The sequence below is a fragment of the Dysidea avara genome, chromosome 8 (genome assembly GCF_963678975.1).
Source record: "Dysidea avara chromosome 8, odDysAvar1.4, whole genome shotgun sequence".
In the NCBI taxonomy this organism is placed as follows: domain Eukaryota; kingdom Metazoa; phylum Porifera; class Demospongiae; order Dictyoceratida; family Dysideidae; genus Dysidea; species Dysidea avara.
The window spans coordinates 14,119,706-14,143,083 of NC_089279.1; the positions used below are offsets into that span (position 1 = coordinate 14,119,706).

The 23,378-nt window shown below is 38.8% G+C and overlaps 1 protein-coding gene across 1 annotated transcript in view; it reads left to right on the forward strand.

Annotated features, from left to right (window-relative positions):
- LOC136262945 (uncharacterized) overlaps positions 1 to 23,378 on the forward strand; it is a 94,241-nt gene that overhangs the window by 43,473 nt on the left and 27,390 nt on the right. Inside the window, exons 20-34 of the mRNA XM_066057363.1 lie at positions 6,437 to 6,553; positions 6,609 to 6,824; positions 7,826 to 8,005; positions 8,059 to 8,225; positions 8,680 to 8,734; positions 9,598 to 9,720; positions 9,778 to 9,883; positions 17,003 to 17,166; positions 19,710 to 19,868; positions 20,008 to 20,111; positions 21,660 to 21,763; positions 21,813 to 21,939; positions 22,001 to 22,059; positions 22,475 to 22,683; positions 22,745 to 22,866. Coding sequence (XP_065913435.1) covers positions 6,437 to 6,553; positions 6,609 to 6,824; positions 7,826 to 8,005; positions 8,059 to 8,225; positions 8,680 to 8,734; positions 9,598 to 9,720; positions 9,778 to 9,883; positions 17,003 to 17,166; positions 19,710 to 19,868; positions 20,008 to 20,111; positions 21,660 to 21,763; positions 21,813 to 21,939; positions 22,001 to 22,059; positions 22,475 to 22,683; positions 22,745 to 22,866 — 2,012 coding nt within the window. The remainder of the gene's footprint in view (positions 1 to 6,436; positions 6,554 to 6,608; positions 6,825 to 7,825; positions 8,006 to 8,058; positions 8,226 to 8,679; positions 8,735 to 9,597; positions 9,721 to 9,777; positions 9,884 to 17,002; positions 17,167 to 19,709; positions 19,869 to 20,007; positions 20,112 to 21,659; positions 21,764 to 21,812; positions 21,940 to 22,000; positions 22,060 to 22,474; positions 22,684 to 22,744; positions 22,867 to 23,378) is intronic.

The following is a 23,378-nucleotide window of genomic DNA, read 5'->3' on the forward strand; positions in this document are numbered from 1 at the left end:
GCACATAGAATGCGTTCATGTAAGTGTGTTTGCATTTTGTGAAATGTAATGTGAAACCTTGTTAATAGGGCCACCTATGGGACCCTTAATAAGTGGCCCTATCACTGAGGTGGCCCTATTACCGAAAACCTCATTAATGTGGCCATAAAACAAAGTAGCTTTATTATCGAGGTTTTCAGCATACCTACTACAAGGTTTTCAACAAACCAGCCACTGCCTAGCTGTAACAGTAATATTTACAATTGAGTGAGATGAGCAAATGTAACACTGGTATTTCTCTTTTACTACACAATATTACAGCAGTTAGTAGCTCTTATACAGGTACAACTACATGTAATTAGAAAATAAGTTCCATATCCGGTAGCACGTGACCACTGAGTCAGCTTATGAATTTTGCTGTCAGCTGAGTAGTGAGCCTTACAAGGCAAATGAACACAGGGAGGGTTAAAAGGAGTATTCATAGGGTGGGCCAGTGTTACATTTGCTCATCTCACTCATATAATCTTGATTTAACTTCAGGCCCTATGGGCTCTTGTCAAATCATCAATTATATTTTGTGGGATTCGCTGCATGTAACACTGGTAGAGTTCAAAGCATACAATCTAAGCAGAAAATATTATGAACACATATACGTACATATGCAAATTCTAACTACAAGATACAAGTCTCAGACAAGATTGCGTTCCCATATACCTTAACCATTCATCTTAATAATAGTGGCAGTATTGCCTAATTATCATATATAATAATAATAATAATGCAAATGGCACTAAGGCCAAACACAACTGGCACGGAAGCCAAACAGATGGCACTAGGCCCAATGAATAATGGCACAAAGTCCAACAATACACTACAGTAGTAAGTGTAATTATAGTTTATGATGACTGAGGTCTAGTCTGTAGTACAGCCTGAGCATAAACATTCTTCTGAGTTGGTCGATAATAGAACCTCCGGAATGTGGAATCTGTATTCCAGTCAGCAGTGCAAAGAATGTCCTCAATAAGCACTCCCTTCTCTGAAGCTGCTGTACTTGAAGCTCCTCTGACTGAGTGGGCCTTGAAAACTGAGGTGTCTACTCCTAGGATTTCCTCAACCATTGAGCAAGTCTGAGAACTAACTAGACCATGTGGCCTGACATAAGATAGGAACAATGGCTGGCAACTGTTATGGTCTTTGGGCCTGAACTGTTGTGTAGCTCCCTCATATTGTCTTAGACACTTCACAACACATAAACGGCCATCATCTGGAAAGGTTCCAAACATCACTTGCTTAGGAGGGGCCCCCTCTGTCCTCTTCTTGCCTAGAGTAGGTATATTGAATACCACCCCTTTAGGTCGGAATGTCCAGTATCTTAAATCCAAAGCCTGGAATTCCGAGACCCTGCTGGCCTCCACCAATGCCATCAGCAGGAGTAGCTTCTGGCTCAGCACTTTCAGTGGAAACAAATTATTGTTGCCCAATGACTGCAGGTATCTAACAACAATGTCCACATCCCAGGTAGACGAGTATCTTGGTTGTGGAGGGCGCCAGTTGTATATTCTCTTGAGTAGCTGAGAGACTAATGGATGCTTTCCCACAGGGATTCCCTCCACATGTTCATGGGTCATAGAAATGGCTAACCGAATTGTGTTGATTGATTGATATTGCATCCCTTCCTTGAAGAAGCTGGTTAAGAATTCAAGGAAGGGCTGGATAGGGCATGAAATGGGATCAACTTGTTGTTTAGAACACTAGCTATCCCATCATTTCCATACGCTTTGATAGGTGATATTTGTTCTCTTGCTCCACCCGGCTGCCAGGAGCTGTGAAGCTTCTCCTGTAATTCCTGCTGCTTACTGTCTCTGCCTGATAACTTCCAGGCGGCTAGCTGTAACTGGCCTGCTGCCATCAGTGGGTGAGGGTGACCGAATGGGTCTGTCAACAGCATTGGACCGCTCGGTAATGTCCGGGGATAATCCACTAGTAGCTCCAGCAATGCTGAATACCATGGCTGGGACCTCCACACCGGAGCTATTAACATCAGAGGTGCCCTGTCCTCTCTGACCTTCCTGAGACATCTGCCAATCAAGCAGAATGGTGAGATAGCGTACCCTGAGTACCTGTCCCAAGGAATTTGGAGTGCGTCTGTCCCTACTGCGTTCTGGTCTGGTCTCCAACTGACAAACTGCTCCAGCTGGGTGTTCAGTCGTGTAGCAAACAGATCCGCATTGCATTCCCCTAAGGCTTTCACTATCTGGCAAAAAATTTTCTGATCTAGGTGCCACTCTGCTGAAGACTGAATCGTCCTGGACTCCTCGTCTGCCACATTGGATGCCCCTGGGAGATGTACTGCTGATAGAGAGAGATTCTTCTCCAGGCACCACTGCCAGAGTTGAATTGCCAGTTTGCTTATCAGTTGGGAGTGAGTGCCCCCATGCAGTTTACGTAGAACACAGCAGTTCTGTTGTCCATTTTCAGGAGGATGTGAAGGTTCCTCTTGTTCTTCATGAAAGCTTTCACTGCAAATGTGGCTGCCAGCAGTTCCAGATACCAATGATGTTGACGTTCGGCTTGTGACCACAGCTCCCCTGGTTCGGATACCATTGAGACTGCTCCCCAACCCAACATTGAGGCATCTGTCTCCATCACCAAGCCGGGTTCTTGGGCAAGTATGCTCTTCCCGTTCACTAGGTTCATCTTGATGGACCACCAATCCAATTCCAATATGGCCTCTTGGGTCAGTGTAACCGATGTCTCGAAGGAATGAGACCGCTGTAGCGTTTGATTCTTCAAGCGTTGGAGCTCTCGGTACCACAGTGGAGCAGGAAACATGGTTGGCAATGTTGCTGTCAGTCTTCCTATTAGGCGGGCCAATTCCCGTATTGAGAGGGATCCTGTGCTCTCCTGCATGCTCCTACAACCTGTGTTATCCTTTCTCCTGTCAGCAGGATCTTCATTTCCTGGGAAAAAGCCTTGGTACTGGATTCTCTGGGTTGGCTGTAACTGGGACTTTTCTTTGTTGACTACAAATCCTAGCATCTCCAGGAGAGAGGTGATCTGGCCTAGTTGTTTCTCTAGCTCCATCTTGTACTGTGCCATTACTAAGTTATCGTCCAGGTACATTATAAGTCGTATTCTTTGATAGCATAGATGCGTCAACACTGGTTTCAGCAGCTTGGTGAATGCACTGGACAGGCCAAAGGGAAGACACTGAAACTCGTACACCTTGTCCCGCCATGGGAAGCGGAGGTATTTCCGGTGACCCTCCCAGATTGCTACTGAAAGGTATGCATCCTTCAGGTCTATGGAGGCCATCCAATCGTTGTTTTTCAACAGGTCTCTTATCATACCCAGGCTCTCCATTTTGAATTGTATTCTCTCTATAAACTGATTCAGTGGTCTCAGGTTGACTACTGGTCTGGATGAACCATCTTTCTTGGGTACCAGAAATACGCAGTTGAGTAATTGGTCTGGGCAATTGGAAACCACCTTTATTGCCCCCTTTTCCAGCAGAATCTGAATCTCCTCTTCCACTAGACTTGCCTTGCTTGTCTCTGAGGCCAAAGGTGGTGACTTCTGAACTGGAGGTGACATCAGTTCTAGTTTGTAGCCATTCACCACTTGCAGAACTTAGTGATCGGTTGTTAAACAGCGCCAATTGTGGATACAGTGGGGGAGCCGGCTTGCTGTAGGAAGACGAGATACACATGGGATAGGGGAAGGAAAATGATTGATCAAAATTGTGTATGCGTGAGTCAAATGTTTCATTGTTACTAATTGTTTGTCCTCCTGACACCTTTCTTCTGGAACTTCCTTGGCTGCTGGTGATACGGCTTGGGGCGCACTGGATTCCTGCCGCCGAACCTTGCAGGGGTGCCCTTCTCCAAAAAATGGCACAGATCGTTGGGGTCTTTGTCCTGGAATATACGTTTCTGAGGAGGAGCTCCACCTTGTTTGCTTCCGGTAACCTTCTCCAACTCTTTTGCCTACTCAATATGCTTAGTCGCCCTTTCCAGGAAGCTTCCTCCAAACAAAGTGACCTCCTTTTCTTCACTTTGCTCAGTGTCATCTGGTAGCATGTTGGCAGGGTTGACCCTTCCCCAAGCTATTCTCCAGCGCTCCTGAGTGATGGAGTATGAGGCTCCCCCAAGAAGGATCAAGACTCTTGGGAGTAGTAGTAATACATCTACTTGCTTCACCGTAGCTTTCTGATTGAGCATGTCTGCCCTTAAACAAGTTAAAGGACCTGCCATCTCCAAAATCCACTCTTGGAGCTTAAACAGGGATTTTTCTGCTCCAAAATGTGGATTCTTCCCTGCTTTCTTAATCTGGTCTTTAATTTCCTCATCCAGTTTGGGAACACATAAAGCTGGACAGGCAGGTTTTGGAAAGTCCTTCTTGATGGCATCTCGGTCCTTAGGTGTCAGCGGCTATAGAAAATGCCTCTCTAGAAAGACGTTGATGGTTTCACCTGTTTCCCATGCATTCTCATCCTGAACTGAGGGGTCAAACTGAACAAATTTGAGGGCTTCAGATTCATTGAGCAATTCAATGACATCATCTTCTTCATTATCTCCAGCCTCCACGTCCTGGCCCTGAGTACATGAGGAACCAGGCTGGTCCAATGTCCATACAGAACCAGAGGGGGGCTGGGGGTTGCTTGTACCTGCAACCCAGGGCGATGAGGGAACTAGTCCCCAAAACGGCGAGGCGGGAAAAGGAGCAAAGGGATACTGAATGGGAAAGGTCGGCCACACACCACCACCACCAGGTGGAGTGCTTGTTGAGAGCGGATTTCCTCCATTGCAAGGCTCCTTGGGATCGATGTTCTTCTCCACGTGGCCACTCTCCTTAGTGAAGGAAGGGGCTAACAATAAAACCCTAGATATCATCTTATTCGCCTGCTCAAGAGGAGTTAGAAAATCTTTGTTTCGTTGCAGTAGACCCAAGGATATGTAAGTTATGAGTGTTTGTTTACATCACATCGAAGCGATCATACGCAATCGATTTTTTCTTCACGGATTTCACCTTTGTATGCAGTGAAGAAGGGCGAGTAAAGGAAAATTTTACCAAGTAATTGATTCCCCTGTTCATGGCAAAAACGATGGTGAAAATTGTACCTCCGTACCTCAATTTGTTGGTAAGTTACAACCATTTTTGTAAGCGCTTGTAATTTATTTTCCCTATACTTGCTGTACAAATCAATTTTTCTATTGTTGCTACTTTGTAGGGCTATAACTCCTAAAGTTATTGGCACATGAGGCTGAAACTTTGTCAGAGGGTGCATTTGGCTAAGTACAGTGCTTAAAATAAACAGACAAAAATGCTAAGACATAGCACTAACTAAACTATTTTTGATCAGACACTTGTAAAATTTGTTCAGACATTGAAAACTTTTACCATGAAAAATATTATATTAAGTCTGATATGGATTTGTCTGAGTAAATTTTGTACCAATTTTGGTTGGACATGATGTCCGACCAAAATAGAACATGTTTGGACAAACACCAATTTTGGTCGGAAAATGTCCGATGTCTGACCATTATTTCAAGCACTGAAGTAGATTATAAATATTTAATAAACAGGAATTTGAAAAATGCACAATTGTGTTAGGTTTTTGCAGATCTAGTCACAATTGGCACAGAGTATATTCCTACCTTTCTCTGTGATAAATTATATTTCGTGAGATTCGCTGCATGTAACACTGGTATTTCTCTTTTACTACACAATATTACAGCAGTTAGTAGCTCTTATATAACTAATTAGAAAATAAGTTCCATATCCGGTAGCACATGACCACTAGGTTGGCTTTTTCTTTTGCTACGCGTGGATAGTACCTTGCGTTATGGTGTCTGGTGACCCAGAAACAGCTAGCTGCCAAACAACGGAAGAACAGTCCACAGAACGTCAGAAACTTGTTTTGGATATATTGGGCGATGAGGAAACACGGAGTCTGATCCAGAAGTTGAAGAAAGATGTGTTAAAAAAATTTACAGAATTGTTTTAATAATACGCAAGTATTTCACCCAATGTATTCGATGCTTAATACTGTAAATTTAGGCTTACACAATTGTGTCGGGTTTTCACAGATCCGGTCACAATTATTCCAGCATAACTTGAAAAGTATACTGCCAGAATAATGGGTACAGCTTTCATTAGTGAAAATAGGCACTTAAGAGCAGCAACCTTTGCAGTGATACCTTGACTGCCTCTTCATTTGGCCTCTTTACTGAGGAACATTGTATTAGTTTACCAGTTTGGTCCTGTAGTATGTGGCCACTGGCCTTATGAGGTGGCCCTATTAACGAAATTAAATACATGGAAAATATGTTTGGACTTGCTGGACCTGGCCACTATAATGAGGTGACCTCATTACTGAGGTGGCCACTAAGTGCGGTTTCACTGTATTTATGTGTGCACATATTGTAATGTTTGCTTTGAAATTTTATAATTTTAGACTGCTCAGAAGCTCTATTACATGCTACTGAAGTTACGAGACTTGGGACATCCAGGGTACCTTGAAGTGAGTGAAAGAATTTCCTGTTCATTGGAACTTGAACGAGCTGAAAAAATGGTATGTGCTTGTCAAGATTTCTGTATCAAATAATTATTTCATTATGTTACATTAGGTAAATGATACTCAAGATAGATTGAAGGATTGGAGAATACAAATTAAGTCATTGCATCAGAGCTATGATAAACTGTTGTTTTTTAGTGTATCAAAAGTCCTTTCACTTTATGATATTTTAAAATGGAGTTTTGATGCTAATGAAGTAATTCAAGAGATTGGGTTTTTGTTTGAAAATAGTCCTCCCAGTATTGAAAAGCTAAAGAAGGCAGTAAAGGTAATCCTTTTTGATAAGAATGTTTATCGTATTAGCATACAGATTTAAACAGGTGCACGCTATGTAATACAGAAATTTTGACCCATTGATATTCCAACTAGTATATTAAAATTTTCTTTAAAAATGAAGTAGGGATCTATGCGATATAAAGTAGTGAAACAAGAGATGAATGATGGTATTACAGCATAGATCAATAGGAAAATCCCTAATTGGCATGTTATAATAATTATTTTGTTCAATGCCAATGTAGAGATTTCCCATGCACTGAGCTATTCTGCAATACCATCATTTATCTCTTGTTTAACTACTTTTTATTGCATGGATCCCAAAAATTATTAGTTTAATATTAATTAATGATTACATAGTTTAATTAATACTATATATTTTTTGTTATGCTGTATCGTAGCTTATAACTATACACGAATGACTGTTCTATTAGGGTGAATGCTGTATTAGAGTATCTCAAGAATACAGTGAAATCAATAAGGGGTGTTCAACTAAATAGATTGTTAAAAGGTGTGTCTCTGCACTCGAGTGCTATTAATCAACTAAGATCACTAATGGGCGTGGGCTTGAACCCACCACCATTAAGTTACAGGCATCTATTGGGTGTCCAGTATCATACAGTACGATGTTAGGGTTGGGTTTTTCGGCCAAAATTATTACCCAAAAACCAGCTTCATAATACCATCCTGGAACCTTGGCAGTATTGGTTAGGTAAAACCAAGCCCTAAAGTGCTTTCAGTACAACCTGAAATGCTTCCAATAGTTTGCTACAAAATGAAAAAAAGACGTATACAAGTTGTGCGTTAAGGTACGTATCAGTGCTAATTATACAGTAAATGAGATCTGTCCATACCACCAGCCAAGTATACGTAGGAACTAGAATAGGAGCAACTTGCTATATCAGTTATATTATTAGTGGCAATATTAACAAGTAATTATGTATATTACTGTAAACAATTTGTATATGTAATGTACTGTAATTGTTTTCATTACAGAGACATAGAGAGTATGATCCCAATTCTGAGAATCTCATGTCGTTTTCGACAAATGAAATGCCAGTTGAATTTGTGGGAAAGTATCTCCAAGAGCTGTGTCGTAATGTTTCTATATCTGAGCACTTTCTGTACAGTAGATCTCAGCCCATGACTTCTATCAAAGGAAAATCACTGTTATCTGTAAGTAAAAATTATGCTTCAGTGCAATTAATTTAATTTATTACATTAAACAGTTTCAAGAGATAGTCCACTTTGCTCCTAATTATGACAATGGACAATTACTTCGTCTACTAATTGAAATCTACAATGGAGTACCAGAATCCTATGAAGTGTTCCATTGCAGTGAAGACTCTACTGAAGAAGATTTGAAACTGTTTTTGAATAGAGCATCTACCTTTAGGTAATAATGGAGTAACATATCCAGGGTTCTGTCCAGGAATTCTTGAGTGGTGGCCTTAAGTTAACATGAACTGATATGCCATGTGTTGTATTAGAATGCTTGTACAGGGCTGTATGTTATATTAGAGTATATTGCACATGCATCAGTGATATATGTAATAATTGTACTGGTCGGATTTTAGAGGTACTGGTTGCTTTGAACCACTGCCAACCAGTGTGGGTAAAACCCTGCATATCTAGGTCATAATAAGTTAAGATGTTATTTTTAGCTCTTCAAATTGTGATAGGTAAGAGACAAACTGCAGTAAAGTTATTGTAGTGTCTTACTGTTTGTACATGTGGAAACTTGTATTATGTGTATGTATGTACGTATATTGGTAATAGTGCTGAATGTTTTATTGTATAATTATATTGTGTGCTTGTAATCTATTGTTGTTTGTGTGCTTGGTTACTAGGTACCGAACTTTCACTGTTTTGGGAGTTAATCTACTCCCGTACAAACTACAAGAGGTATTACTCCTATATATGTATGGCTGTGCACATAATATAAAATACTGTATGTATGGTGTGTACAGAATTTACATCTCCGTTACAAAAGCCTTCACAGTAGTTCCTTGTTTACTTGTTATTCTTATACTGTTATATTTTAGAAGGAAACAGTATAGCTTTTTAGTGTTAATTAAATGTCTCCCATTTTCTATAGTTGTACTGAATATATATTTGCAAAGCAAAGTACATTGTATACCGTACTTTCAATACAGTCAGGTATAGAAATTTCTGCAGGTGTAGATCTGGTTTACTGAAATTGTTTCTGTTACAACATACATGTGTGTATCTATGTATCTACATGTTTCTACCTATGTATGTACGTACATATGTTTGTTGTATGCACTCAAAGTCACTAGCATAAAGCTGAATAAAGCCTGTAATAAGCTTTAACTTAGGAAAGCTTTACTCAGTTCTTCTTGCTAGGTTATAATAAGAGTGTAGCAGCATAATTGGGTGGTTTGTTTGACCCATGCTTCCTAAACAGTCCAAAGCTTATAGACTTTTATGTGTGTGCAGTCTACATTGGGCTAATGAATTTATAGGCAAGACCATCGTACTGGCCTCATGTGTAAATACACATTCCTCAGAAGTTTAATGCAATTAACTTTAATAAGTTACAAAATAATTTACAAATTGTGAAATGCATTAAATTGCAGTAACTAAAATTTGATGACTGTTTTATGTTTATTACTAGACTGATTTTTAGAAGTAGAATATTAATATTTGTGTTGACTTATGATGTGTATACCACATTTTATGTATACACCTGTATATAGTAGCCAGCACTGCACCTCGTCATTTCTACTGTCTTTTTGTTCCACTAGCTCATTTTAAACCATCACTCACAAGAGGCACAAGTACTGGAATCTTGTACAAAATTGAATTACATTGAGACAGCAAGTTCAGTTTTACATGAAATGCCGTGGGTGGTAGTGAAGGAGTACAAGGTATACATTAAAACTGTCGTGTCTCCTTTATGTTAGTTTAATGATATTTTTGTGTAGGAAAATGGTCCAAGTCTTTCTTGGGAAAATGCTAAGAAAATCTGTAATCAGTATGTTAACAAAGGAAACGCTGATTTTTACCTTGAGCTGGTTTATGGATGTGCTGGTAATTACATTAGCTCATGCATTGTAATTTGGAAAATTTAAAGCAAGTGTGCATCTGCAGCTGGCCAAAGGCCAGTTGGTGGCATACCTGATTTCCTGAAATGTTGTATGTTTGCATAGTTTCAAGATAAAATGAGACTGTATGCTTTGTCTGAGGCTGTTTTAAACACCCAGGTAGATGGCCTACTTTATTCCACGGACTGGACTCGTGGACTGAGCTGGAAACAGCTTTTAAACAATAATCTGGGCATTATCCATCTCTTGCAACATTGGAGACACCACTATCGAGTTACAACTGCTGGTACTGCTCTTCCTTACATACTAGCACTTGCACTAATTAATTAGAATACACTTACGATACGTTAACTCGTAGTGATAAAGCGTGATAGAGACTATTGCTGTAGTGTAGATATTTTCCTTTGTTGCTTCAGTACTTAACACTAGCTAGTGTTAGGGCTGTAGTGATGAGCCAGTTTATTTGCATAGCTCCTCACCTTCCCTGGTGGTGCCACCTAGCTACCTGCTAAGAATAATTACTGGCTTATCTCTACGGCTGTAACACTAGCTAGTGCTAAAGCAACAAAGGAAAACATCTACGCTATATCAATATCCTCTATCACACTATATCACTGCTAGTACACATGTATCGTAAGTTAGTGCATGTGCTAGTTCCATGACTTGTAAGGAAGAGCAGTACCTGTAGTTGTAGCTCAATAGTGGTGTCTCCAGTGTTGCAAGAGATGGATAATGCCTGGGTTATTGTTTAAAAGCTGTTTCCAGCTCAGCCTACGAGTCCAGTCTGTGAGTACAGTCCTTGAGTCCAGTCCGTGGAATAAAGTAGGCCCAGGTAGATATGTTTTTTGAAGGCATTTTCTGCATGTCTGTTTGTTGACTGGGTTTTCCCTATATTTTGTAGGGCACTTTGAACAGCTTCTGCATGGCTCCACCATGAACCCATGAACTTGACCAGGTTTCAGACAAGCAAAGCATTTCCATAGCACTCTTTCCACTCTATAGTGCACATAATGCATTTCTGTTTATAGTCATGCAGTACAATAGTACACTATAGTAGGGACCACAAAGGTTTGGGAGTGGCTCATGAAAAAAACGTTACCCAATAACTAGCCTCACTTTTCCCTGATGATGAAGAGGCAGCATTGGTTCCCAAACAAACCCCTTCAGATCACTGCTTTCAAAAAGTTGCTGTGGATTTTATTTATTTATTTATTTTTAATTATTATGGAATTTTTTTAAAATTATTATGGAATATTCTAGTGACTGACTGACTGACTGACTGACTGATGCTTTCAGACAAGCGTAACTCAATAGCGGCTAAGCCTAGGCCTGAGCCTATTATGCTCAAAATTTTACCTATTATTCTTTCCAGAATTTCCCAAAAAAATTCTCCTATTATTCTTTTTGTTATTCTTGCATCCAGCCTATTATTCCATAATTATTCTCATTCAGTATATATCTGTGGCTAGTCGCTTAGTTTTCAAGATGCTGCTATAGGTAGTTTTGTCCAAATTATTAATAGTCATATATGAAGCATTCCACCTTACACATCATTTTTCTATCCATAATAGTTACAGCAGACTTAGAATAGCTATCTACAGTAATAATTCAAGTGTATTTAACAATTATTAGTGTATTATAATAATAATAATGTACTGTAACTACTGCATAGCTACTAAGTTAGGTAGAAAATAATGCTCAAAGACATGAAGAGTATAAGATGTACAAGTTTCAGAATTGCAGATAATCATGCAGTTAAATCCCTGATGCTGGCTGCAGATTAACGATCTGACTGCTCTATTAGAGTATTTGAGCGTTCTATTAGAGTATATCGATCTTTTAGAGGCGTTTTAGCTCCTTTCAGCCAGCACTCCTGTCAGCTTTATATCATTTGTAGTAGCTTAACTCTTTCTTCTAGGTAATCAAGAAGAGACACGCCTCCTAATTCCACCGATTATTCCCGTGGTCGTCCGCTTATTCTAAAATTATGCCTGTAACTATCCTATTATTCCGGAATTATTCTCACGAAATTGGTGACCTATTATTCTCAAGATTATGCCGGCATAATAGGCGCAGGCCTAGCTAAGCCTACGGGCTTGATTTTTTTTTCACTGTTCGACGTCACTTCAGCCGGACACATGCCTTTGGGCATACCACAGTACATACAATGCATTCTTCATGGACTTAACAACGTCCTCCTTTGTGTCCCATTCATCCTTGGTGACAGCGAAAGGTGTCAATTTGGTGGTAGCACGTGATGGCTTTCCTTCATAATGGAAATTGTCTGTATTTTTCATAGTGGCTACTTTGACTGCAGAGGTGCTTTTCAAACAGTTCTTGATTTGCAATGCTGTATAATGGGTTGAACATAGCTGACAACGAAGTGTAAAGGATGCTTCACTTTTCAGACGATAATTGATAGGTGCGTGGCACCATTTCTTTCTTTTGATACGGTATGCATGGGTTCAGCAATCAAAATATTTTTATTCATAATTTTTCGCTTTTTCAGTAATTGATAGTTGGGGCGTGCATTCAGATGAAAGAATAAGCCTGGCACCATTCTTTCTATTCTGATGTGGAATGCTTGGGTTCACCAGTTACAATAATGGTAAACAAGCAGCATAAGCATTTTAAGTTTGATTAGAGCTCATAAAAATAAAAAGCAATAAAACAATCAAGGTCGCCTACACCTGAAGATACGTATGCTAGTAGACATTTAATCCCTAAGTCAGTGGTAAGTATAGACTGAATTAGGGATTTAATGTCCATTAGACTACAGCAAGGTGAAATACTCGAATTTCATTGGCTACTTACAGGTATCTAAATCCTGTAGATCCCTTGTTCATGTCTCAATAGATCCCTGTATCTGGTGTGGTACAAACATGGCTGTAATATTTGCAGTGCATGGGTGTTTAAACTGGATGGCAAGTATGTTACAAGTTGACAGGGGCTTGTTCTACGCAAGAACGCTACATTTCTCGTGTTACAAGCAGCTGTTAAGGTACAACAATGAGCTGTGGTCTAAATTAGTTAGACATCAAAACACAAGGTTCTATGGAATTTAGAAACCCTCAGACCCTGTAGTAGTGCCCTCGTTCACTTGTGCGCTACAACACAGGGCCTTTCAGATTTCTAAATTCTGTAGAACCCTGTGTTTCGATGTCTAACTATTATTTAGTATATCTTCAGGTGTAGGTGATTTCCCTTGTTTGACTACTTTTTATTTCTATGACACTTGAAATAATGTTTCAGTGTGCGAAATAATTTTTCAAACATGTCCTGGCATACTGTCAGGACATTGTGAAAGTTGAGTGGACATCAAGCAATTTGACCGGACATTTTAACTAGAGGTGTACCGATAAACCGATATATATCGTATCGGTGGCCAATATAACAATTTAACCCTATATCGAAAAAGCCGATAAAATACAATAACACCGATTTGATATACCGATATATGCACGTGTGCATTCGGAAAAGTTTTATTCGTATAATTTGAAATATAAATTTGTAAGGTCATGGCGAAAAACGTGTCGAAAAAGAGGAGTGTGATTTGGGAGTACTTTAATATTGACCCTGAAGATGAAAGAAACGCTATATGTAACACTTGTGATGAAGCTGTAAGCCGAGGTGGAGTGAGCGCGAAGAATTTTAATACAAGTAATCTACGATACCATTTAAAACGAGAACACCATGTAAAGTTTGATGAATTGGAAGTAAAAGAAGCCGAGAGAAACGACCGAAGGGAAGCAGAACAGGACACGAAGCGGAGAAAGGCTGATGTGCGTCAGCTCATGCTGAACGAAGTGAAGGAAAACAAAGACGCATGGACGTACGACCATCCACAACACAAGAAAATAACGAATTGGATTGCAGAAATGATGGCCCTCGACTCAGAGCCGTTTTCCATTGTTGAGGATGCTGGCTTTCTTCGATTATTAGCCAATGTATATCCTAGATATGTCATGCCATCTAGAAAATACTTTTCAGAAAAAATTATACCTCGCATTTTTTCTACTATCAAAACAAAGCTTCACGAAGAGATTCATTCTTATGGAGGTAAGTTCCCTGTAAGTTTTACTACAGACATCTGGACTAGGGAGGCTGGTGGAGATTCATTAATTAGTTGGACAGCCCACTTTATCAACCCAGAGAATTTCACAAGGGAAGAGCGGATACTTCAAGTATGTCCATTTCCTGGCTCTCACACAGCTGAGGCCATATCTGAGACAATCACCAAGCTGTTAGGCTCTTGGAGTATCGAGAAGTGCAGGGTACACGTTGTGGTAAGGGATAATGCTGCTAATATGGTGGCAGGCATTGAGCAGTCTGATTTACCTGCTATTGGCTGTACAATACACACCTTGCAGCTGGTCATCAAAGACTGTATTATGACACAACGTGCTGTAATTGACATGTTAGCAAGGTGCAGAAAAATTGTTGGACATTTTAAGCATTCTCACCTAGCTGTAGAGCGTTTAAATAGCATTCAAAAGCAGCTAAACTTGCCTGAGCATAAGCTTGTACAGGACGAGCCTACTCGTTGGCATTCTACTTACTATTTACTAGATCGTTTAGATGAACAACGTAGGGCAATTAGCCTTTATGACACTGATTTTGAGCTTCCAGAGAAGTTGAATTCAAGTGAATGGCAGCTAGCAGAAAAGGTAGTCAAACTACTTGAGCCTATGCAGCGATTCACAAAAGAATTAAGTGCTAAAAGGGCTGTTATTTCAGAAGTGATTCCATTTTTAGAAATTTTAAAATCTGAGCTAAATGAGGAATCTGGTGATACACAAGAGAAGTTTAGAGGTATACTATCCACTACAGAGGAACTACTGGAGTCTCTTCAATCTCGATTCAGTCATGTTTATAAAGAAGACAATTACATTATAGCCACCCTATTAGATCCAAGGTTCAAAGCCTCGTTTTTTGACAGTGCAACTAGTGAATTAGCAGTGCAAAGACTAATTGCAGTATGTCGAACAGAGCCAACATTAGTGTTGAATGAACAGAATAACACTCAACCATGTTTGGCACAGCTACAAGTTCACAACTGTGATATATCAGAGCAGCCTACCGAGCCTAGTGCTACAAACCCAAGTAGCCTACCCTTAAAAAAGAAAGGATTTAATATTTACGATTCATATAAAAGGCAATTAAAAAACTAGCACCTGCAAGTTCAACCCCAGCGGCCGACATTGAGAAAAGTCTGTCAGCAATGGTAACAGACTACGTAAGTGAACCTGTCATAGACAATCCTGAAGATAAAAAATTTATGAACCCTTTTGATTACTGGAGGAAAAATAAAGAACATTACTCTATGTTAGCAGTGATGGCCAAGAAATATCTATCAGCCCCACCCAGCTCTGTTCCTTCAGAAAGTTTGTTTAGTGACACTGGTATAATTGATAGCAGTAGAAGACGATGCTTGCTAGCTGAAAAACTAGAAATGTTGACTTTCATTAAACGAAACTTGACGTCAATGCCTCAACAATAGACCATTATACTGTCAACTTCATTGTGATTGTTTTCTTAGTGTAACTATAGTTGTCTCCAGTTCAACAGTACCTATAACAAAAATATTATACTGTCAATTTCATTGTGATTGTTTTCTTAGTGTAACTATAGTTGTCTCCAGTTCAACAGTACCTGTAACAAAAATATTATACTGTCAATTTCATTGTGATTGTTTTCTTAGTGTAACTATAGTTGTCTCCAGTTCAACAGTACCTATAACAAAAAATGAAATAATATGATAATACAACATAAGTTTATATCGGTATATCGTATCGGTATCGTATCGGTTTTAAATTTATTTTTATATATCGAATCGGTATCGGATCGGTTTAATTTTCTTGTATCGGTACAGCTCTAATTTTAACTTTTGTTGTTTCTCCTTTCTTGTGTTTCAAGTTACAGTAGATGTTTGCTTCTGGGGAGACCCATGTACTGTAGAGCTGATTACTACTCAACCACTCACACTGATACTACAGTATTTTAAAGGGTAACTACTGGTCACATAAAAGAGCTTCTATGGAATTCATTGTTTACAAGGAAAGAGTCCTAAGGACTTCTGTCAAGGCCTTCTGCATAGCTATATGTGGTCAAACTTTGCTTGTGCTACCATTGATTAATGTGGCTTTATCCCTAATACAGTGTATGAACATAAGAGATGCACTGATGTCTTAGCTTAAAATATAAACTGGTTGTACAAATGATCATGAAAACCACAAGTAAAAGTACTACTGGCAATCAGGTTATAAATACATTATACTACTGCAGGGCAGGTGACTGAGACAAGTAGGCTGGCACAGCATAGTAAACTGTTTACCCTCAGAGTACATCTTGGACATACCTTTGTGGTCACCACAGACCAAAAACAAATAACTTTACATGTCAATACCATCATGATGTCTGGCCCTCCCTCCTAGCCCAATAATTATAAGCTTTGCTACACTTAGAAAGGACACTATTTCCTTGTTTCGTGCACTGATATAAAAATCCTTGTACTTTGTGTATCTTATGAGCAACAGAAGCTCTTGAGGATGAGTGTAGCATAAATTCCTCCAGAACTTTCTTGTGCTCAACTCAGTGGTGCTGAATTTGCTTTTAGACACTATTTTACCGATTATCTATGGACTGTAAATGTGCTGCATTATGCTCTCATTGCCCTCCAGCTTTGATGTAAATCAACTACAGCATGTGTGAGTTATAGTGATTTTTTAATGTGGTGTAAAACAAAGATGAAGTAAAATATGAAGACTCTAAGACAAACTTTGAAGGCGCATATCTCAATGATGGCTGGGTACTAGATTCAGCAACAGAAGCCTCACCCTAAGGGAGTTTCTACACAGCGAAAATGTTAAATTTCCATTCAGACATTATTGAGCTACGGATACGTAGACAAAAACATTGTTTTCTTGGTTCCTGTAAAATACACACTTGTCTGTCGCATACTCACACAGGCTGTACTTGGCTGTATGACATCATGTGTCTTGATTGAGAATCTTTTTCCCATACAGAGCTCTGTAAAATTGTACACCATCCTGAAGTATATGTAGATATGTTTTTCTTTCTGTGAGTAATGTTTATGTTGTTTTAGGTGATGGGAAGACACACTACATCAGAAAGGAATTAGATGATCCTTGTTTGGTCATTGCTGTGAATGAATCATTCACGCCATTAAGTGCTATCTTGAAGTTAAGGAAACTTCCACAAAATTACTCTTGTGCAATTTTTTTCAACTTTACTATTGTGCCATCAATGGTATGTAAGTGTAGCTTAAAGATACAGTGTGTAATATTATATGTTTAAATTTGTGATGGTTGTTGGATAGATATGGTGATGTCTGTTATAAATTGTGTACACCTTTTTTATGTAAAATGTAGTTGTTACTTGCATACTGTATAGTGCACAAACGAATGCCAAAATTGAACTTTTGAATTTTTAAAAGAAATTATAAATTATTCAAAATTTTCAGCTCATAATAAAAAAGGTATTACAACATAGTGGGAAATCTTTACTTAGGAATTTTATCATATTATTTTCATTGCCAAAATAGGAATTTTCCCACTGAGCTATGTTGCAATGCCATCATCGTATCTCTTGTTTCACTATTTTTTGGTACTTAGACCCTTACTTGATTTCTTAAATCAGCATTTTTAATAGTTTGTTTGGATTTTTTGTTACTATAGCGTAGCTATGATATACATGTGCTGCTCTTTTATTAGAATATGATATATGGCTGCTGTATTTGGGCTACTGCTTTATGCATGATATTTTTACGGACCTCTGTATTTTCACCATGCTATCATCATTAGGGCTAATGACAAATACTGCAAATACTTGAGTACTCATTAAGGACTTAATACTCGGATAGTAAAAATGGTACTTGAGTACTCGTTAAGATCATGTGATCCAATATTTATCAGTTCACATGGTGCATTTGTTATCAGGTAGTGACATTGTAAAGTTTGATTTGTGCAGTTAAAACACTTTGCTTGACAGGAACATCATACAGTACGATAGTAACTGTATAGTAGGGACCACAAAGGAGTAGGCATGGCCCACGGAATAATATTACCCAAAAAACCGCCTCAATTTTCCCTGACGACGATGAGGCAGTATTGGTTAGGTAAAATTAAGCCCAAAAAAGCTTTCAGATCAACCCAAAACGCTTTCAACAAGTTGCTACGGAATTTTAAAAATAGTTTATTTAACGGAATTTTCTAGTGACTGACTGACTGACTGATGCCTTCAGACAAGCGTAACTCAATAACGGCTAAGGCTACGAGCTTGGTTTTTTCACTGTTCGACGTCGCTTCAGCCCGACTGGTGCCTTTTGGCATACCGCAGTACGTACAGTGCATTCTTCATAGACTTACCAGTGTCCTCCCATTCATCTTTGCTGACAGCGAAAAGTGTCGATTTTGATGGTAGCACGTGATGGCTTTCCTTCGTAGCGGAAATCGTCTGTATTTTTCATGTGGCTATTTTGGTGCTTTTCGAACAGTTCTTGATTCGTGCTGCTATGTAATGGGTTGAGCATAGCAGACAACGAAGCGTAATGGATACTTCACTTTTCAGACAATTAATATAACTGGGGCGTGCGGCACCGTTTCTTTTGGTGTGCATGGATTGCAGAGGTGCTGTTCTTAATCCGAAATGCTATGTAACGGGTTGAACATAGCTGACAACAAAGCGTAATGGATACTTCACTTTTCAGACGATAATTAATATAGCTGGGGCACGCGGCACCATTCAGATGCGGTATGCGTGGGTTCACCAGTCATAATAATTATTTACAAAAAAAGTTAACAAACAAGTACACAGAAAAATTTAGAATTTTCAACTAGAGTAGGGACCATAGCACATCGATAAAAAGTACTGAAACAAGCTGGAGTAGTGCATGATGTTAAATCATAGTAAAACAATAAGAAGTGTTATATCCCTACTGTAAAATTCTAAATTTTTCTGTGTACTTGTTTACTATGTACTTTAATGCAGTGTACTAGGATCACTGTTACTTTAAAGGTTTAAACTACATATGGTACATATATGTTACAAAACATGTCACATAGGTATGGCTAAAAGTAGCAAATATTTGTGAGTACTCGATTGTTAATGCTAGAGAGTACTTGATTGCTAATAATCCATGATCGTTTCAGCCCTAATCATGGTAACCATATTCAATCGTTATTAATGTAGTTAATTAGGAGGATGGTTGCTATGCTTGATAGTTAAAAGTCTAGCCAGAATTAAGAGGTGTGGTCTTTATGTTCTGTTTTCAATGGCCAACCAATCATGCAGCTACAGATACCTACTGAGTGTCTAATACTTCTTACAGTAGCTGACCGCTTTAAATAAATTGTCATCTAAATACACTCCTCAAGGAAAATGGCAATGTGGAAATTTAATGTCTTGATATGGTTTTGTTGTATGAAGACCAACATGATTGGAGATAAAAGGTAAGGTGAGGGAGAACAGTACTCGTTGGAACCCTAAAAGTTACAAGCCACTGGTGAGTGTTGTTGCGGTGGTGCAACATTTAGACTCTATAGTCTTTCGAGTATGGTCAGGCAGGCTGGCTGGCAGGCAAATCAAAAATTGGGTTTTGAGAATATTCTTTAATAGTTATTCTTGTTTGTTTTTTAACGTTAGATTTGTTCCGTAAGCGTATAGGTGTTTTTCACCATGTATTATATTTCTATATGGTTTTTAATGGAAACTTTTTGGTAGGTGCCCATCATTTTTGGGGGTATCCCTACTATACAGTACTACCATAGTGAATTTGATGCATTATTTTACAGATAGCAGGCATACCAGAAGAAGAATTGAAGTTTGCAAAGCTGATGAATACACTGGCCTGGTTTTTCTTTAAGTTGCTGGTATTTGGATATGTTGAAGATTTAGAAACTGGAATGGCATTCCGGTTACCTGGTGGTTTTACTTGGAGAATATATATTGAGGTTCGCATAGATTTGTATACATGTATGTAACTAGATATATGTACAAAAATGGATTGGTTTAGTTTACTCTTATACTATGTATTACATTGTGAATTTTGATTACAAATGTTTTATGCTAATATGTATATATCACATTCAGATTCCATCATATACTGATAATGTGAAATGCAATTTGGATTCATTTCGTGACTGTATACCAATATTTCATTTGCTAGGAGAGCCAACATTAATTGACAAAGGCCGGTGAGATGCACTCAATAGTGACATTTAATTGTATTAAATCACATGCACTAGTTAACCCTTAAAGCCGCATGCAATTGTTAGTAAAAGTCCACTGAAAATGCATATGCAATATTTCGGCCGTAATACATGACTGTAAACAAAGCACTGTAACTTCCATTCAGCACATGCTAAGGTTACGCAATTTGTACCATTCCATTTATGATGTAATAAGGAATATAAGAGTACCTAGAGTTTTACCCTTTGGCAAAAGCATAAGGCTGAAAACTCACTGTAAAAACAAGTTGTCACAAAACACAAAAACAAATCATTACATACCTTCAGAAAACAGTTGATAACTTCTTTACAATGTGTTCTATGGAGTTCTGGTAAGGACCATTTGATTCTACAAATGATGCCATATAAAGCTCACATGAGTCAAACATTTTTATAAATGGCTACTGACGTAATGCGTGTGAAGTAACAGAAATAGTCACCATTCGTTGTGGCATCATAACAAGTCAGTTCCAACAATTATATTTATACTTGTCTAAGTAGCCAAATAAATAAAGTTTGCATTTATATAAGGTTTTCACTTAGTAACATCAGACAAGCTTGTCTATACTGGCTGTTCAGAAGCCATTCTTTAAGCATGCGTTACTTGTAATAATTATGCAATTTCCATGCTTTTAAAAAGCAGCCGATATATCAGCCTATGCGGCTTTAAGGGTTTACTTAATACTTTAAAAGAGGCAATGCGCCTGAGAATTTGAACATTTTGAAAAAGTTTAACAATTTTACTGCCAGCATAGATATAAGGACGATTACCGGGATTGGAAACGGAAGTATTCTACGTCATCATTTGTATATAAAATCCTCAATGTTACGTCACAGCCCTTTGATATTATCCGTGTTTCGCCTTACTGCGTTGGTACCAATAACTCACTTTCTGTACGAATTTCACTTCAACTACTTCACTACGAGGTTGTATTACACACTAATGGAACCGTTAGACTGCAATATACTGAGGTAAAACATTTCTGCTGGTTGTAAGTTTCATTTTTAAACTGTGTCAGTCGAAAGTGTGGGTCGGACTTGATGAAATCTTTGCTTGTATCTTTTCACCAGTAAGTATTTAAGCTAATTTGTACGCCGAATGCATGTCTCATGGCCATAACTAATAAGTAGTGCCTACTTTATCCAGTGAAACTGCTCTGCTTTGTAGTAAGATGTACCAAAACACTGATCCCAGGTGCACCCACTTTCGTTTCCAATGCCGGTAAGCGTTATTGTATCTATACTGCCAGTGACAATGTTCTGTCCACACTGGTCGGCAGTGATCAATGAGACCAGTACCTGTAAAAACCAATAACACACAAAAGCTCTAATACAACACACAACATATCAGTTCATGTTATCATTAGGCCACCACTCAAGAGTTCCTGGGCAGAACTCTTTGTGAATAAAATGTAATAATTATTTCATTAGGCATTATCCCTTTAATAGAAACTTGTAAACAGCATGTAATTTTTTTGTACGGAGTGCTTTTTACATATTGCTTGTATTTGTAAGGTCTTATGATGTTGATGAAGGTGTCCAGTTGGTTTGCAAATATTTACGTGCCTATGATCATCGTGGTAATAAAAAAGGCATTAACAAGTTGTTTATTGATTCAGGTTAGTAATTTGGTGCTCAGTGTTTTGTTGATGTTTGTCAATCTTTCAGCTCCAACTGTATTAGTGAAGTTTGGTGATGATCCTGATTTACAAGAAGAAGAGTGCCACATGTTACTCAATAAGTATATGCCAGAACATGTGACAAGGAGCAAAGTGTTGCAGCGACTTTTCATTAGGTATACTAAAATATTAATTGTATGTAGTAGTGATTATCCATACGAATTATGTAATTTGCAGGTATATGGAAAGGAGGTGTAACTTTCTAGAAAGATTCCCTGCTTTTAACTTTAATTCTGGTATGTAAATAGTAACTGTCTGCAATGACGAAATGTGATGTCATGGTTGGAAAAATGGCTGTGTTAGTGCAGAGGCTTTAGAGACTTAGAAACAAGTATTGTTTATACGTAGTTTTTGTTTACATGTGGAACCAGGAGATAGTATAGGTAAGAAGTAGTGAACATATACAAAACGGGCTCCAACGAGGAAAGCAGACCAAAACTTTTAAATACATTCACAAGTACACACTTTTGTATCGCATTATATTGTATGTACGTATATGCCTCATCTTCACTCTTTTCGAATTTAAAGATGCTATCATAGTGAAATACTACCTTGCCTAAAAACTCCCTGTCTCCATACTGGCGCGGCCATTTTGTTTTGTTTTATTGACAAATCGCCAAAAGCGTCATTGATATCGTCCATCTTTTACAGGATGTGGTACATTGTTTCATGATAAACAAGTTGGTCCTAATACAATCAGGGAAATGGTTAATAACAGTATAATAGTTAAATTGAGAGGACGATATTACTCAAACACTTCTCACCTTGGTGAAGTGTTGTTGGAAACAATGCTGCAAGAAGTTTCTGAATTTTGTAAAATTGATGTTCAACAAAATTGGGCTACACAAGCACATCAACAAGTATGTATTGTTTCTTACAAAGTTATTGTTTTGTTGTTATTCACAAGTTCTCTTGTCGTAGCTGATATATGAAACTAGTGATGGAGCAGGAACTATTCAGTTGATCACATTGAAGCCCGAGGATCTTGAACCAAACAAAACTAGACAGTTTTCAGTGTTAGGGATTGAAATTCCTACCATAAAGTATGTGTGTATGATGTAAATCCATAACTAACAAGTACATTAAGTATATTAAACAATTTAAAAAAAATCTATATTAGGGTTTACAGTGTATATTTAGTTCTTTTTGTAGGTGTATCACTTTATTGGCTTTATAAACACTATGACTCTTCTGTACAGGTACTTTCCCTCTTAAAATGTTTCTAGGATGGCTTTTAGGAGCGGCACTTTGGCTGGTGCTGTTCATTACTGGGGCAATCCCTATTTATACTGTATTACTGCTTGCCTGCCTGCCTGCCTGCCTGCCTGCCTGCCTGCCTGCCTGCCTGCCTGCCTGCCTGCCTGCCTGCCTGCCTGCCTGCCTGCCTGCCTGCCTGCCTGCCTGCCTGCCTGCCTGCCTGCCTGCCTGCCTGCCTGCCTGCCTGCCTGCCTGCCTGCCTGCCTGCCTGCCTGCCTGCCTGCCTGCCTGCCTGCCTGCCTGCCTGCCTGCCTGCCTGCCTGCCTGCCTGCCTGCCTGCCTGCCTGCCTGCCAACCA